General features: G+C 44.7%; 1 protein-coding gene across 2 annotated transcripts in view; it reads right to left on the minus strand.

The window, feature by feature from the left end:
- The window catches only part of MYO19 (myosin XIX), a 182,075-nt gene that overhangs the window by 1,374 nt on the left and 166,927 nt on the right, over positions 1-13,774 (minus strand). For both annotated transcript variants that reach the window (XM_088482422.1, XM_088482423.1), the window contains one exon: positions 10,782-11,114. In XM_088482422.1, coding sequence (XP_088338548.1) covers positions 10,782-11,114 — 333 coding nt within the window. The remainder of the gene's footprint in view (positions 1-10,781; positions 11,115-13,774) is intronic.

Raw genomic sequence — 13,774 nt, forward strand, 5'->3', positions numbered from 1 at the left:
CTGCACTGAGCTAAATCAGGAGGGGCAGACATCTGCTGGTTTAATTAAGATGTGAATTAATTGGGTTGGGTATGAAATCTCGGCTGTCGGATGCCGCTGTTCAGAATACTGACAGCGACATCCCAACAGCCATAATACCCGACACCCATAGGAACGGCTTGTAAGTATTTTCCCTCCCCTAATGCGTAACGCTAAACTCCCCCTAACACTCACCTTCGGGATACTGGTGTCGGGATCCCAACCTGTCAAGATTTCAGCACCTGTATTTAGACCGTCGGCATCCCGTATGCTGGGAGGCCCACTACATCCCAAATTCATCAAATACCACTCCAGCATTAACACTTTGTGTACTATATTTTATGTGCACATAGAAACCATCTTGTTTCATAGATCAGGGACCAATATCCTTCTCAATGTGAATTCACCCCCTCAGTAACTAACCTATCCTGGGAAAATTAACCTTTTGTGGATCTCTTTGTGTGGAAACACAGTAATAAAAAGTTGGGCATTTATATAAGTAGTATTCCCACCGTGATTAATTTTACAGTTCATGACAAGCAGCTGCTGTATCTACAATCTTTTTGCAACAGTTTCAATTATAAACTACAATATTACATTATACAGAATACTATTTTGTAGTGAAAGGATCCCACAGCTTGCTAAAGCAGGGGTACACACCTGACCAACCTAACAATTGGTAAGTGCATATACACACTTACCAATTGTTTGACTGATGTATGTGGCCAGCAAAAGTAAATTGAATATACCTGCCCACTTGTGGCGTCCTAGTCAATTACTTCTGTGGGCGACAGATCAGGTGGTTGGTGGGTTGGCCATACAGACCGAAAGATGAAATGATATATCTACTAGATATATCATCAGCTGTGCTGCACGTACAATGTTGTTCAGACATATCGAGTGTACACAAACGCCCATGATACAATATAGCGATCGTTGCTAGATCAAACTATATTGTTCAAGTGTGTACCCAGCATAAGACCACTGCAACTACATCTCTGGCAAAGTATGAATTTGTAAGAGTATTGCAATGTAGCAGGCAACAGTGGCTGGGCAAACAGAGTTAACATTAACAGCTACTTATAAGTATTTAGTTAACCCCTTTGCTGCCGAGGCCATTTTCTGACGTTAGTGTGCTTCGCATTACAACATCAATATTTTTACTTTTATGCGGTGCCCACACAAATTTTACCTTGTTTTTTTTAGAGAAGACTTTGTATTTTCAGAAAATGCCTTTTAGTCTTTTTGCTCATTTTAACACGTGAAATTGTATTCAACCCAAATGGCCAAAAGAAGAATGGGGGCCAAAAGCAAATGTGATTTATTTATTTATTTTTCTCCCGATCTTATAAACACCAGAAAAAATAATAATACTTTGTGGTTCGTGTATCACCAGTAATCCACCTTTCCAAAATAGTGAAAAGCAAGATTCTATGGGAGCGAATAAATTGTTAGCTCCTGCAGGTGCTGGGCGCCCAGCAGAGCAATTCAATTATTGCTCTGTACGGGTGCGTACAGCTGCAGGAGCATGTATTTCAGCAGAAATGTGCGATAAGTCGGGTGTTTGGACACCCAAAGCAGGATTTTAGACTATGTGGCAGTATCACCAGAGATGGTGCTGGTGAGCAGCAGATTCTGTGTGTGGCAGGAGAGATCCGCCATTGTGGGAAGATGTGTAATGGCTGCCATATGACCAGAGCTCAGGTGAGGCTGCTGGTGGACACAGTCAGACAGCCCAGGTGGGGCTGCAGTGTGAGTGAAGCAGACCAGGTAGTCAGGATCATACCTGCAAGGAGGCAGGCAGATCCATATACCTCTGACACTGTCCTTGTGAGAGGCGGCAGCCAACAAGCTGAGAAAGCTATACCAGGCCAGTGTCCAGTCCTGCACGTGGCAGGAAGGCCCACAAATCTCAGAGACTGTGAAAGACTTTCATGCAGACTAGCTGCTTCTATAGAGAGGGTTCAAGAAGTGAGCTAGTGCCTTAAGAAAGGGCTAGGTTGTTTATTTTATTGCTGTTTCCTGGTTTCCATGCTGAAGTAAAAGCACCGTTTTCATTTGTTTTACTGGATTACCATGTGTGGACTCTGCACCTAATCATTGCACCACTGACACCAATCTACCAAGCTAATAACCCCAAGTTATCACAACTGGTTTAGCCATTTTGCGCGGCTAAACCCTGTCTGTTTGGGCGCAACATGCATGGGCACCCAAACACAATTGAATATCGCACCCTGATCTCCTGTCACTTGAGACTGGAGATGGGGGGTGATAAAACAATTGACTCTCCCATATGTGTAGGTTTTGACAAAAAAAAAAAAATCTGCAAAAGGGGTGAGATCCACCCAGCTTCAGCAAGGATCGCTATTCTGCTTATGCACATGCAATGCGGTTGCTAATATCAGCTGTGACATTGCGATCGCAGCCTAACATAAGGACGCCTACTTCCCCTTACATCCATATACTTTGACAACATAGCTAAACAATCGGTAACATCGGACCCATACGCACAGTTAAGGCAGGTCAAACCACAATCTGCACGCCATGAGTCCTTAGGTGGCATCTGGTATCGCAGTGGCTAATGTATGCACGCCCATGCAACCCCGTCCCAACGCACTGGCACGGCTGTATTCGCCCAACCCCCCCCCCCCATCACCACCCACAAATGACACTTCCTGTCAATCACTCTGCCATGGGTCTGTGTAGCCTCTACGATCGCAGTGGGTAGTTTGCGCAGTGCATGCAACAATGCATTGCGTGCGTATAAGCAACTATATTCCTTGCTGAATCAAGCCCAGAGGCTTTAGGCGTGGGCAATAAGCAGCCTTCCAGCTGTTGTCAAACTACACATCCCAACATGCCTTGCAAGTTTTAGCAAGGTTAAATAGAAAACTGTGGCAGGGCATGCTGTGGGATGTGTAATTCTACAACAGCTGGGGGGCTGCTTATTGCCCACCCCACAATACAGTAGGTACAGGTTGGATTCCAGGCACTAAACATAACTTTTTTTTCTCCTAGCAGCCCCAGATCCTTCGTCCCTGTACCCCAGCCCCAGCCAGGCCAGTTTTAATTTGGTGCCTGCAGGAGTGAGCACTGTTTTAGGAGACTGCTTTTAAGCAGCCTCATATTTTATTTACTTTCTAAGATTGGGCCGTGCTATAGGACGCCCGCGCTGCCACTACACCAATCCTCTGCATCAGTGACCGCAGTGCTGGCGAGTAGGCCAGCGTTTTCAGCCGCGCCCTCAGCAGCACATGGGAGTCGCAGCCGGAAACCGCAGAGGGACGGGTAAGAGCGCTCCCTGCTTACGAGGAGCCGTATTGTAGCGGCTGTCACAGCTAGTGTGAGAGACCACCAGCGGTGTTGACAGTATGTGTCCAGCTACCTCTGCTAGACCACCAGGGAATGGAGCACTTCTAAACAGGTCCATGTCAGAAGCGAGAGGTAGGCTCCTCCCCTACCACTTGGCGCATCCCCTCATAGTAGGCTTCCTGCCACAGGGTGTTCCCACTTCTCCCCGACCCTACCCCACAGGGACGCTGAGCGGCCATTTTTCACAGTGCATGATTTAATCAGTTTCTGGAGAGTAGCATGGGCTCCTGCTCTCCCTGTATATCTCCTACCCAGCTGTCAAGTTAAACTGAAAGCTCCTTCCTGCTGATGGGGTTTGGCTTGTTGAGCATTTACTGCCCATTTATTCCTGCATTGAATGTTTCTGTGTGCATGTAATCGTGTTGAGGAGTATTTTGTGCATCTCATGTCTCCTTCCCTCTGACTGTATTCTTACTTTATTCTGTTCTGTCATTTTAAGTACAGATAGCTTAGAGTGCTCATTGTTGCAGGGTTCAGTTAATTAATATGCCCTTCTGCAAAGCTCCACTTATTGTGGCGAGGTCACATTCATTGCTCTAACCCTGTATTGTACAATATAGTTTTCTCAGCTTTGTCTGTGGAGACTGCCCTGGATCGCTATACTATATTTTCTAAGGGCAAGGCACCCAGGGATGGGGGCTGTTCCTGTGTTGTGCATGTATCACTGTACTTTCTCCTCAGGCTCTGTGTCCGGTGCTTCGCAGCAAGACGGTTAGTCTGCCTCTACCAGCCCGGAACTGGTTTGGACTACCTCTCTCTCACAGGTAATTTTGTAGTTAGTTAACAAAACTTGCTTCCCCTGCTAGTACCTCTAGCAGGGGGACCCTGTATCATCTCAGGGTACTTTGCATCCATGGTGGTTCGGCTGTAGTCTTTCTCGCAGTCAGTGCAAGGGTTAGTGAAGGTGTCAGCATCTTTTCAACAGATGCTAGACAAGAGACAGCACTTCCAAGTGCAGACCATCCAGACGGGAGAGTTTTACATCCCTGTCCGGTTACGATTGACTCCACGAGGACAATATGTTCAGTCCTCTTCTATCCCGGAAGACTCTACGTCAGGTAGATGTAGCAGCCATGATTAAGGTGGTTAAAGCTGTCCTCCGCATGAAGGATGCTGAGCAGGCCCCTAAGGCTAGTGCTCCAGTGTTCAAGCATCAGAAGAAGGTTTAGTCAGAATTCCCTTCTGCGCAGCTAGAGGACCTTCTGGCAGAGGCATGGGCTCACACTGCTTTCTAGTTTCTAAGCGCATTGCCTCTTTTTAGCAATTACAGGCCAAATGTGAGTCGTCTCCTCTGGTGGATGCTCACATTGCCCGTCTAGTCAAGAACACTACCCTTTCTATTCCTAACACCATCCCTTATGAATCCGACAGATTGGAAGCTAGAATCTTCCCTCAAGGGGATTTATGCTCATGCAGGTGCCATTGCATGTCCAGCCTTAGCGCCCCCTTGGTTGACTAAAGCCATCGCGGGTTGCGCAAATGCCCTTGAAGATGGCCTCAGGTACCCATAGGAATGAGCTATTGTCTTTAGTGGAGCACATCAGAGAGTCCTCAATAGACACTGAGGATGCTGACACCTTGGAAGTTAGGATACCAGTGTCTGCTAGTCTAGCCCTCTGGCTTCATTCCAGACACATTGACATGTGTGTCTGGAGGCTCTTCCTTATTCAGGGGACATTCTCTTTGGTCCAGATTTGCACAATATCGTAGCCACGTCCAAGACTGCCTTCCTCCCTACTGCTGCAGCCCCTAGGTCACGAACGTCTTATTGTTTGCTCTTTTCAGCCGCAGGGAAAAAACAAGCGCCAGGGCTACTCATCCAAGGGTTCCAAGCCCCGAGCAAAACAAGCCTGGTCTACCTGGATCATCCTGCAGGCTTGGTGGCAGGATATCTGTGTGGGAGCCAAACTTCTGCTGTTCTCCGAGACCACGTTGGATACCTGGGTGTGAGGTGTTGTCTCCCTTAGCTACACCATAACCTTTCTGGAGTGGCCCCCGAATCATTCTTTTTCCACAGGCTTTCTGGTAGATCCAGGCAAAGCAGAAGCACTGCAGGAGTCAATTTACTCCCTGCTGGCCTCCAAAGTAATGTTTCAGTTTTCCTGTCTAGAGAGGCAAGGGCTTTTATGTCAACCTCTCCTTAGTTCAGAAGCCGAACAATTCCTTCCGGCCAAGCCTCAATGGGTACTTGCAGGTCCTCAGATTCCACATGGAGTCTGTACATTCCATTATTCTGGTCCTGGAATCGGGGGATTTCATGGCCCCCTTGGACATCCAGGATGTCCGTCTATTTGCATGTTCCTACTTGGCTCAGTCACCAGCGCTTCCAGGTTTGCGGTCCAGGAGGAACATCAATTTCGGGCATTGCCATTTGGTCTTTGCATGGTTCCTTCGTGTCTTCACGAAGGTCATGGCAGCTCATTTGCAGAGCAGGGGTATCAGCCTTTCTACCTTACCTGGAAAACCTAGTGATCTGCACCCATTCACCGGAGAGAACATCTATCCTTGGGTATCAACACCCATTTCCCTATAGATTGTAAGCCTGCAAGCAGGGCCCTCTTACCTTTATGTCTGTCTGTTACTACCCAGTTTTATTCTATTAATACAGTACAAATGGAGATCTACTGCGCACTGGACTACTGCAAAGGTAAGAGGTATGGCTGCACTTCTGAAAGGGTGTCTAGCCTTCCTAATTGCAAAAATCAGGTAAATGCGCTCTATACCACTTCTGAATATGTGAGCATAAATGACTACATATCATGCATATGAAAGTATGACTGTGAAGAATACCCAACTCAACTAACATCAAAAAATCATATTTACTGAATATAGATCATATATAAATGAGTGAGCAAACAATTAAATACAGACAAAGTACTGTTGCTTGCAAAGAATGAAGCAACAAGATGTACACATGCAGGTGTATACATACAGTATAAAAATGCAAATAGCCAAATGTTAGAGGTATGTACCTCTCTGTAACAGATTCAGGCCCACAATGTGAGACAGTGGGAATGATTATGTGAAATAGTGGGCGCACTGCTGGGATCTGGAGATAATCCGGCCGGATAGAGTGAATATGTAAAGTGGGATAAGCTAGTGCGGCGTCCCGCACGATAAAGTCAGTGGACAGCGGCGTGTGAGAAAAGTCTAGATGCCCGGGGTGAGTAGTACGGATACTACCTGGATAGCAGTGGAAGGTGTAGAACACTAACACCATGTCCGACCCTGTGGAATCGCCGGAGGGCACTGGGCTAACCCTGCGACCACCGGCACGTCTTGTCGGGCGGGACTATGTGGTGCAGCAGAGGTGGATGACGGGAGATGGCTCTGGTGGGAACGGTCCCCGCTCTCCAGACCTGCTGGGGAACTCACCTCCTCCTGCTTCAACAGGACTCCGCTCTTACCGCTGCCGGCTCGACGCTCTCTGGTTTCCTCCTCTCTCGTCTGGTGTCTCTCGTTCTGTGTCCTGGCGGCTCATGTCAGCCGACACTGTGAGAATAGTGTTGATCTCCAGTCCTCGCTAAGTGATGAAAGGGGATAAAGTATGGTGCCAACGCGTTTCGACCCTCAAAGGGTCTTCTTCCAGGCAATGTGGTAAAAGTCCAGTCTAAAGGGTGTGTTTTTAAACATATAGTCCCGGTCAGAAACGCCATTGATTGGTGCTTATGTTGCGGGGCGTGGTATTAGGATTACTGCTTGGATCCGTTCTCATAGGCGTATAGAAACGTCACTCAATTGATTTGACAGCATACCATGAATAAATGGACACGTCAATAGCATGACAGATAGATTTAATATATGCATGGCATGTTTATACATATTGTCACATGTGTATTAATAACGACTGAATGGAGACTGAATAGAGAATGGTGGATAACATTCTATTGTTTATCTCATGCAGAAAATGACTGGCTAAACTATGAAAATGTAAAGTTATCAAAACATAAAACAGTTAACAAGTATTAATACAGAAAAAAATAAACAAGTAAATATGTGTAGATATAAATTGTGGAAAGAAGAATCCTAATGATTAATCATCATGATTAATATGGCTCTTATATCATGAGGGGATGGTCATATTCATATGGGTCAACTATCACATACAATCGATCTGATCTCGTTGTCCAGATTTAAACCCCTAGGGTGAAGAGTACCCATGTTAATCATGGTTCTAAGCTCTTCCTTATTTATTTTTTTGAGGTAATCACCCCCCCGCCAGTTGTGTTTGACTGACTTAAGCACAGTAAAGAACAGACATGTTGGATCTGAGTCATGAAATCTCTTGAAATGTGACGAAAGGGGATGGTCCTCACATCCTTTCTTTATGTGGTAAAGATGTTCGCTCATCCTTATTTTTAATGGGCAGAATTGTTCTGCCGATATATTGCTTATGGCATGGGCATTGTAATAAATAAATAATCCCTTTGCTATTGCATGTTATATTGTCTTTAATGTGCCAAACCATATTATTACTTGAGTTTATCGTCCTTATAGGTTGGGTACTTCTTTGTTTGGTCATGATGCAGGCTCTGCATGTGCTAGAATAGAAAAAAAAACCCTGATCTTTCTATGTTTTGGCTCCACATTCTAGTCAATGTGTTCTGCGTATTTCCCTCCTTGTTTGGGGGAATATGGTTTCTAGTAATAGTGCTTCTAATGTCAGATGTTGTGCGGAACACTACTTTCGGGGGGTGTGGTGGTGTGTGTGCTAGTCTTTCTGCTCCTGCCTTGGGCTTGCTAACTTTAATGGCCTGTTTGGGGTGGGGTATAGGAGAGAAGGAGCCTGGGCTGCTGGGAGAAAAAAGTTAATTGTTTGGTGTCTGGACTCCTACTTCAGCCTATAGCCACTGGCTGTAGCCTGTCCCCCCCTATGGATTTTGAAGAGAAGGATTTAACCAGGTTAGAACATAAATCTCCTTTTTGTGTACAGTTTTCATTATTTTCCAGTGATCATCAGAAAATAACTACTAAGGGAGCACATTGTTTGAAAGAGGAGACTCCCCACTTTCAACAGAGGGTGCCCTGATCTGGTGTGGGTCAGTATATGGGGGGGCACAATGTACCCCTCGCCCATCTATGGAAACAGATTTTATTCCGTAATGCTGGGTGATACTGTCTGGTGATCACCAGACAATAGCTGCTAAGGGGACATTTGTAAGAGGTGACACCCCTCTTTCATAGGTGAGCAATCTCATTAACAGGTGTAATTATAGGCTTGATAGGGCACTGAGTGCCGTCCCACCCATACATATAAAAATCTACAGTATTTTCCCTAGTGCAGGGTAATATGTCTGGTGATCACTAGAAACAAAGCAACTAGTGGGCCACATAATTTGACATACATCATATATGGGTGCCCACAACGTTGCTAGTGTCATTATTGGGGTGAGAGGGCACATAGTCTCACTCCATATATGGGAAATGTTTTCCGCAGCAGAACATTGTCCTGTGATCACCAGACAATAAGTAATAAGGGGACCAGTCACTTGAAAGAGGGTACCCCTGATCTCATGAATGCCAAGCTGGGGTAGAGCTTCCCACATCCCTGGACTCCATGATGTTTCTGTAATGCAGGTGATTCTACCTGGTTATCGCTAGGTGATCTCTAAGGGATCAAAAATTTTGAAAAAGTGGTCTCCCCTCTTTCAACCAAGTGTGCCCCCATCATTCTAGGTGCCAGGGTTGGGGAAATAGAGCGACTTAAAGTAACTCCCCCATCTCTGGCAATACATTAAGGTTAAAAAACAAAAAGATAAAAGTGATGATGTGCATGACACTGCTCATGGACTAGCACCCTGACCCACGAGACTCCCCTCTAATGATTAGTGCTGGTGGGGAGAGTTTACTATTTAAACAGCTAATCTGTAGTAATAGTGTGGACCTGGAGTGCACTATAAGAAATATTCTATGTATTTGCCGCTTTCTCTGATGCATCCAGTTGTGGTTCCAGGAAAAGCTCTAAGGAACCGCTTAACAAGAGGATATTTTGCAAGTCAAAAATCAAGGAAGGGTACACACCAGTCGGCTGACCACCCGTACACACAGCACGATGTGCAGATATATCTGCCATGCAGCACAGCCAACGCGATATGTCTTTGAACTACATCATTCGCAGACACATCAATGGTACACAATGGCCGATGCACACACAATATATACCACGTCCCTTTTTTTTTTTCTTGGTCTGTTTGTCCTGCAAAATGCTCCTGACTGAGAGCCGTCCTGCTCCCTGGCTACTCTAGTAGGAACACTATTGCTCTATCTTACTCTATTCCCAAATCTGAATCAGGCCCAGAGAGTGGAAGACAGCCTCCAACGAACCCATGAAGAAGCCCTGATGCAGTCACAAGAGCCAGGGAAGGCATAACTATCAGGAATTTAATAAAAACAAACTACCAATCGAATGATTTCCATTCGATGGTGACAAACATCGGACCACCACCATTAAATAGTATCTACACTACCAATGGAACAAAAATAAAAAAAATCGATGGTCAGTAACCATCGAATTCTGATGTCCATTCCTACGCTGAAGCTGCAGATAGACTCCAGCCTACATTCTACTGTGTAGTGCTCCCTCTTCAGCGTGATTTTCCCACTAAGCCACATGGCCTTGGTGAACAGGAGGCACCTCCCATAGAAGTCAGCGCTGTTCTCTATCAAGGGCATCACAGCGAGGAAATTCAACAGGAATCCCAGGAAATACAAGGTACATTGTGCAAAGAGGAAATTGCTCATCACCATGTTTGACAGCTGGGGAGGGGTGCGCATGGAGGCTGCTGTATATGCACAGGTGCCCCAGCACCAGGGACATGCTGCTGATGCTTACGGTATCCGCAATACAAATCTCTCATTCAATATCCTCCTGCCCTTCCCAGCACATCCCAGTGGCTGGGCCACAGCCAGCTGCAGGGCAGCAAGCAGTAGGGGGTTTTGGCGACACTGGTGAGATACAGGGGGCAGGAGTGAGAAGCAGGAGGCTTTTGGGAGATGCGGGGGCAGGAGAAAGAAGCAGTTGTGACATGCAGGGGACTGTGGTGAGATGCAAGAGGTTGTGGCAAGATGAAATTGCCCTCGAGCGAAGTCGGCCGGGTCGCTAGTTTACTTAGAAACAGAGTTTATGTTCATAATGAAAATGATCCAAATACAAGATTTATGCATTTTTGGCCATTTCACAATGGAGATTTTATGAGATGTGTTAGTGGAGCCTGGAACACCTAAGAGGAGAGAAACGGTGTATACACAGTGCTATCATGCTCTATACAAGTAGGAGTGGGGTGGAATAATGGCTTACATTCTGCCACTGTATATTACATTGTAATCTAAAAGTTTCTTGGAAACTCACTGAATATTATCTTAAAATAAGTAAATGAAAAAACATTTTTTACCTGGGGGATTGCTCTGATCGATGTGATGCCATTCTCGGATCGATTTGTTTCTACCGTATAACAATTATTTCTTGTCAGTGCATTTAGACACGCTAAAACGTGGATGTGCCTGTTAAAGCCTCCAGCCACCACGGTCTTCCTGATGGGTGGTGTTCTGGACAACACAAAGCCAAGAATCCAAGACTGGAATATTGCAATGGTGGTCAAATGTTTGACTTGCACCGAATTTGTTGTAGGAATGTCAACAACGTTATCTGGCATAAATAGTGTAGTGTTTTCCATCAGTTCTGAGCTGTCATCAAGCTCCCAAGCAGCTAAGGCTTCCATCTGTTCCTTAAAAGGAAAGTTAATTACAATGTTAGCACAGCTAATAACTGCATTTCAAATATTTTGGACAATTACAAAATGTGTAGCTCAACTTCCAAATGTACTTAAAAATACCACAATATCAATAGTGACCTGCTGGGAAAGGCAATAATACTATATGACCACTATCAGCCTGCAGTCCTATTCTGACTATACCAAAAGGCTATTGTGACCTCTTTGTTTGTTATGTCACTGAATTGGACATTGAGCTTATTGTTCTGTGCTTGCTACTGGCTTTAGAAGAATTAAAAAAGTAGAGCCAGCGAAGTTTTCAAGCATCCCAATTTCAGTATTGAGATACTGTTTTCAGTGCATATTAGCTGCTTATTCATTATAATGTTCGAATGTAAAGTCTCACTAGCAGGGTTAATGGCCATCATTTATTCATTTTGGGTTATACAAACTACAGAGGAGCAATTTTCTGACATTTCTATAAAGTCTCTGTGTTGGTTTGTTAAGATGATAAACCAATGAAAGCAAAAAAAATAATGCCAAGTAAAGAGTCTAAACTTCATGAAAAGTCTGTTGTATGGGACAGTCCCACCACACATTTACAGTACCAAAGTTAGTGTACCCTTGAAAGAACAAAGATGAATTGCTCATAACAAAACCTGACAGACCAGATCTAGCTATGCAATAACAAATGCTTACTTGGCCATTGTACACCTTAGATTTGAATATCCTAGTCCTTGTCTGAGTGAAGGTGATTAGACATGGCAATTTCTGAAAACGGCTTAGGGCCTGATTCAGCATGGATCACTATTGCAGCTGCGATTACGCACGCAGTTCTGCTGCAAAAATATATGCTAATGTTTGCAACTGCTCAGCTAGCATAGAGACGCCCACTACCACTTTCTCACACACGTAAGACTTCGCAGTCCTGCGTATACATCGGATCTCACACAGATTTACAGCTGGTCTGACCTGTCTCAGAAATGTAAACTCTCGTCGCACACAGTGAGTACTCAAGCTACGAATGCCGTCGTGGTGGCCAATTTATGCACACCCAGGAAACGTTACAGCTTATATTTGGGAATACTCGCTTCTCATCATACAGCGCCAAGTCCTTTATTTGGTCCAAATTGCGGTGTTTATGGTGCCCGGCTTCTTATGAAAAGAAACAAATCCTTTTTTTGTGGATTTTGGTGTTTAAGAGGGATACTTTCTCCGACCACACCCTCGTCACCACCCCCAAACGGTGACGTCCCGTCACTCTGCGGTGGCTTTCTATCTGCGTACGTGATCGCAGTGCGATCTCAATACTGACCTGCGCACACGGACTGCGGTGCATGCACCATCAACCGATCTGCGTATGCTGTTGCAATTACGATCTGTGATGAATCAGGCCCTTAATTTGAATGTTGTGTAATTGTTGGGCCTCAACAGTATCCCTCTTAAACCCCAAAATCCACAAAAAAAGGATTTGTTTCTTTTTCATAAGAAGCCGGCCACCATAAACACCGCAATTTGGACCAAATAAAGGACTTTGTGCTGTATGATGAGAAGCGAGTGTTCCCAAAAATAGGCTGCAACTTGGAACATAAACAGGTTAAATAGATATTACCTACAATTCTCCATTACACTTTGGATGATAGTTTATTACATTTGCACAAACTTTTTTTTTTTAAACATACCTTCACACTAAAACCTAGCAGTCCTCCTCGTACTCATTGCCCTCTTTTTCTTTACTATGCACTATCCATCCATTCCTTGTCTTTGGTCTCCATGCCCCCCTCAGATACTGTTTGAGTGCCCATATATTGGGTACAGGATCATTGAGAACCTTCCCCCTATGACTCATTACCACCTATTCTTACAAGCTGCAGCAAGTTGCCCTATCCTTCATTCCCTCTGTACTTGTCATTCCCTATCTGTGGTTTCACTGCTATAGCACATTCGTTGTACTCACAATGGCTCTGTTGTGTATTGTATTTATTTATGTCTACCCCTTTATGGCACCTAACAAAGAGAATAAAAGGGTATCCAGTGAAGTCAGGGAGACCAACTAGGACTCAATTTGGATCCAGGGAATGCTGGAAGGTGAACTGTTGAACTGACAGAACTTTAAGGTCACAGGCAAAATACAGGTCTAGATAATATAGTGTTTCTTACCAAGACTAGATTAATTTTATCAGATATTTGAAAAAAAAAAAAATTATCATAGATTAAGAAATTAGGGCCCTCATTCAGACCCACTCGCAAGCGGGCGCACGTACGTTAGGCGTACGTACAAAAATATTTAAATTCAATGGCTCGCTCGTATTTTCGTTCGCATCTAAAAATCCTCCCCAAACTCAGACGACCCCTCCTCTAACTAACGAGCGTGCGAAATAGCGAGCGTACATCCCCAAAATGGCTTGAAGGGAACGCACGCACAAGTATAAACCGGAAGTGGCCTTGTCAGATGTCGATTACCTGCTCCTTTATTCTGCCTACCTCCATCAATCGTATCATGGCAATCAATGTATCAATTAGCTTAATTGTTTTTTTTTTTTTCAACACAATGCAAGAAACTTTACTCTTGTCCGTGTTTGTGTTTACCCGCAGAATACGTACGGCTTAAACATTCGCTTTTATTGCTCAAAAAACATGTTAGCCACAATTAAACAATTGTTCTATTGCTGTGG

This window comes from Taudactylus pleione, unplaced genomic scaffold (assembly GCF_031769625.1).
Source record: "Taudactylus pleione unplaced genomic scaffold, aTauple2 ptg000288l, whole genome shotgun sequence".
NCBI classification, from domain to species: Eukaryota; Metazoa; Chordata; class Amphibia; order Anura; family Myobatrachidae; genus Taudactylus; species Taudactylus pleione.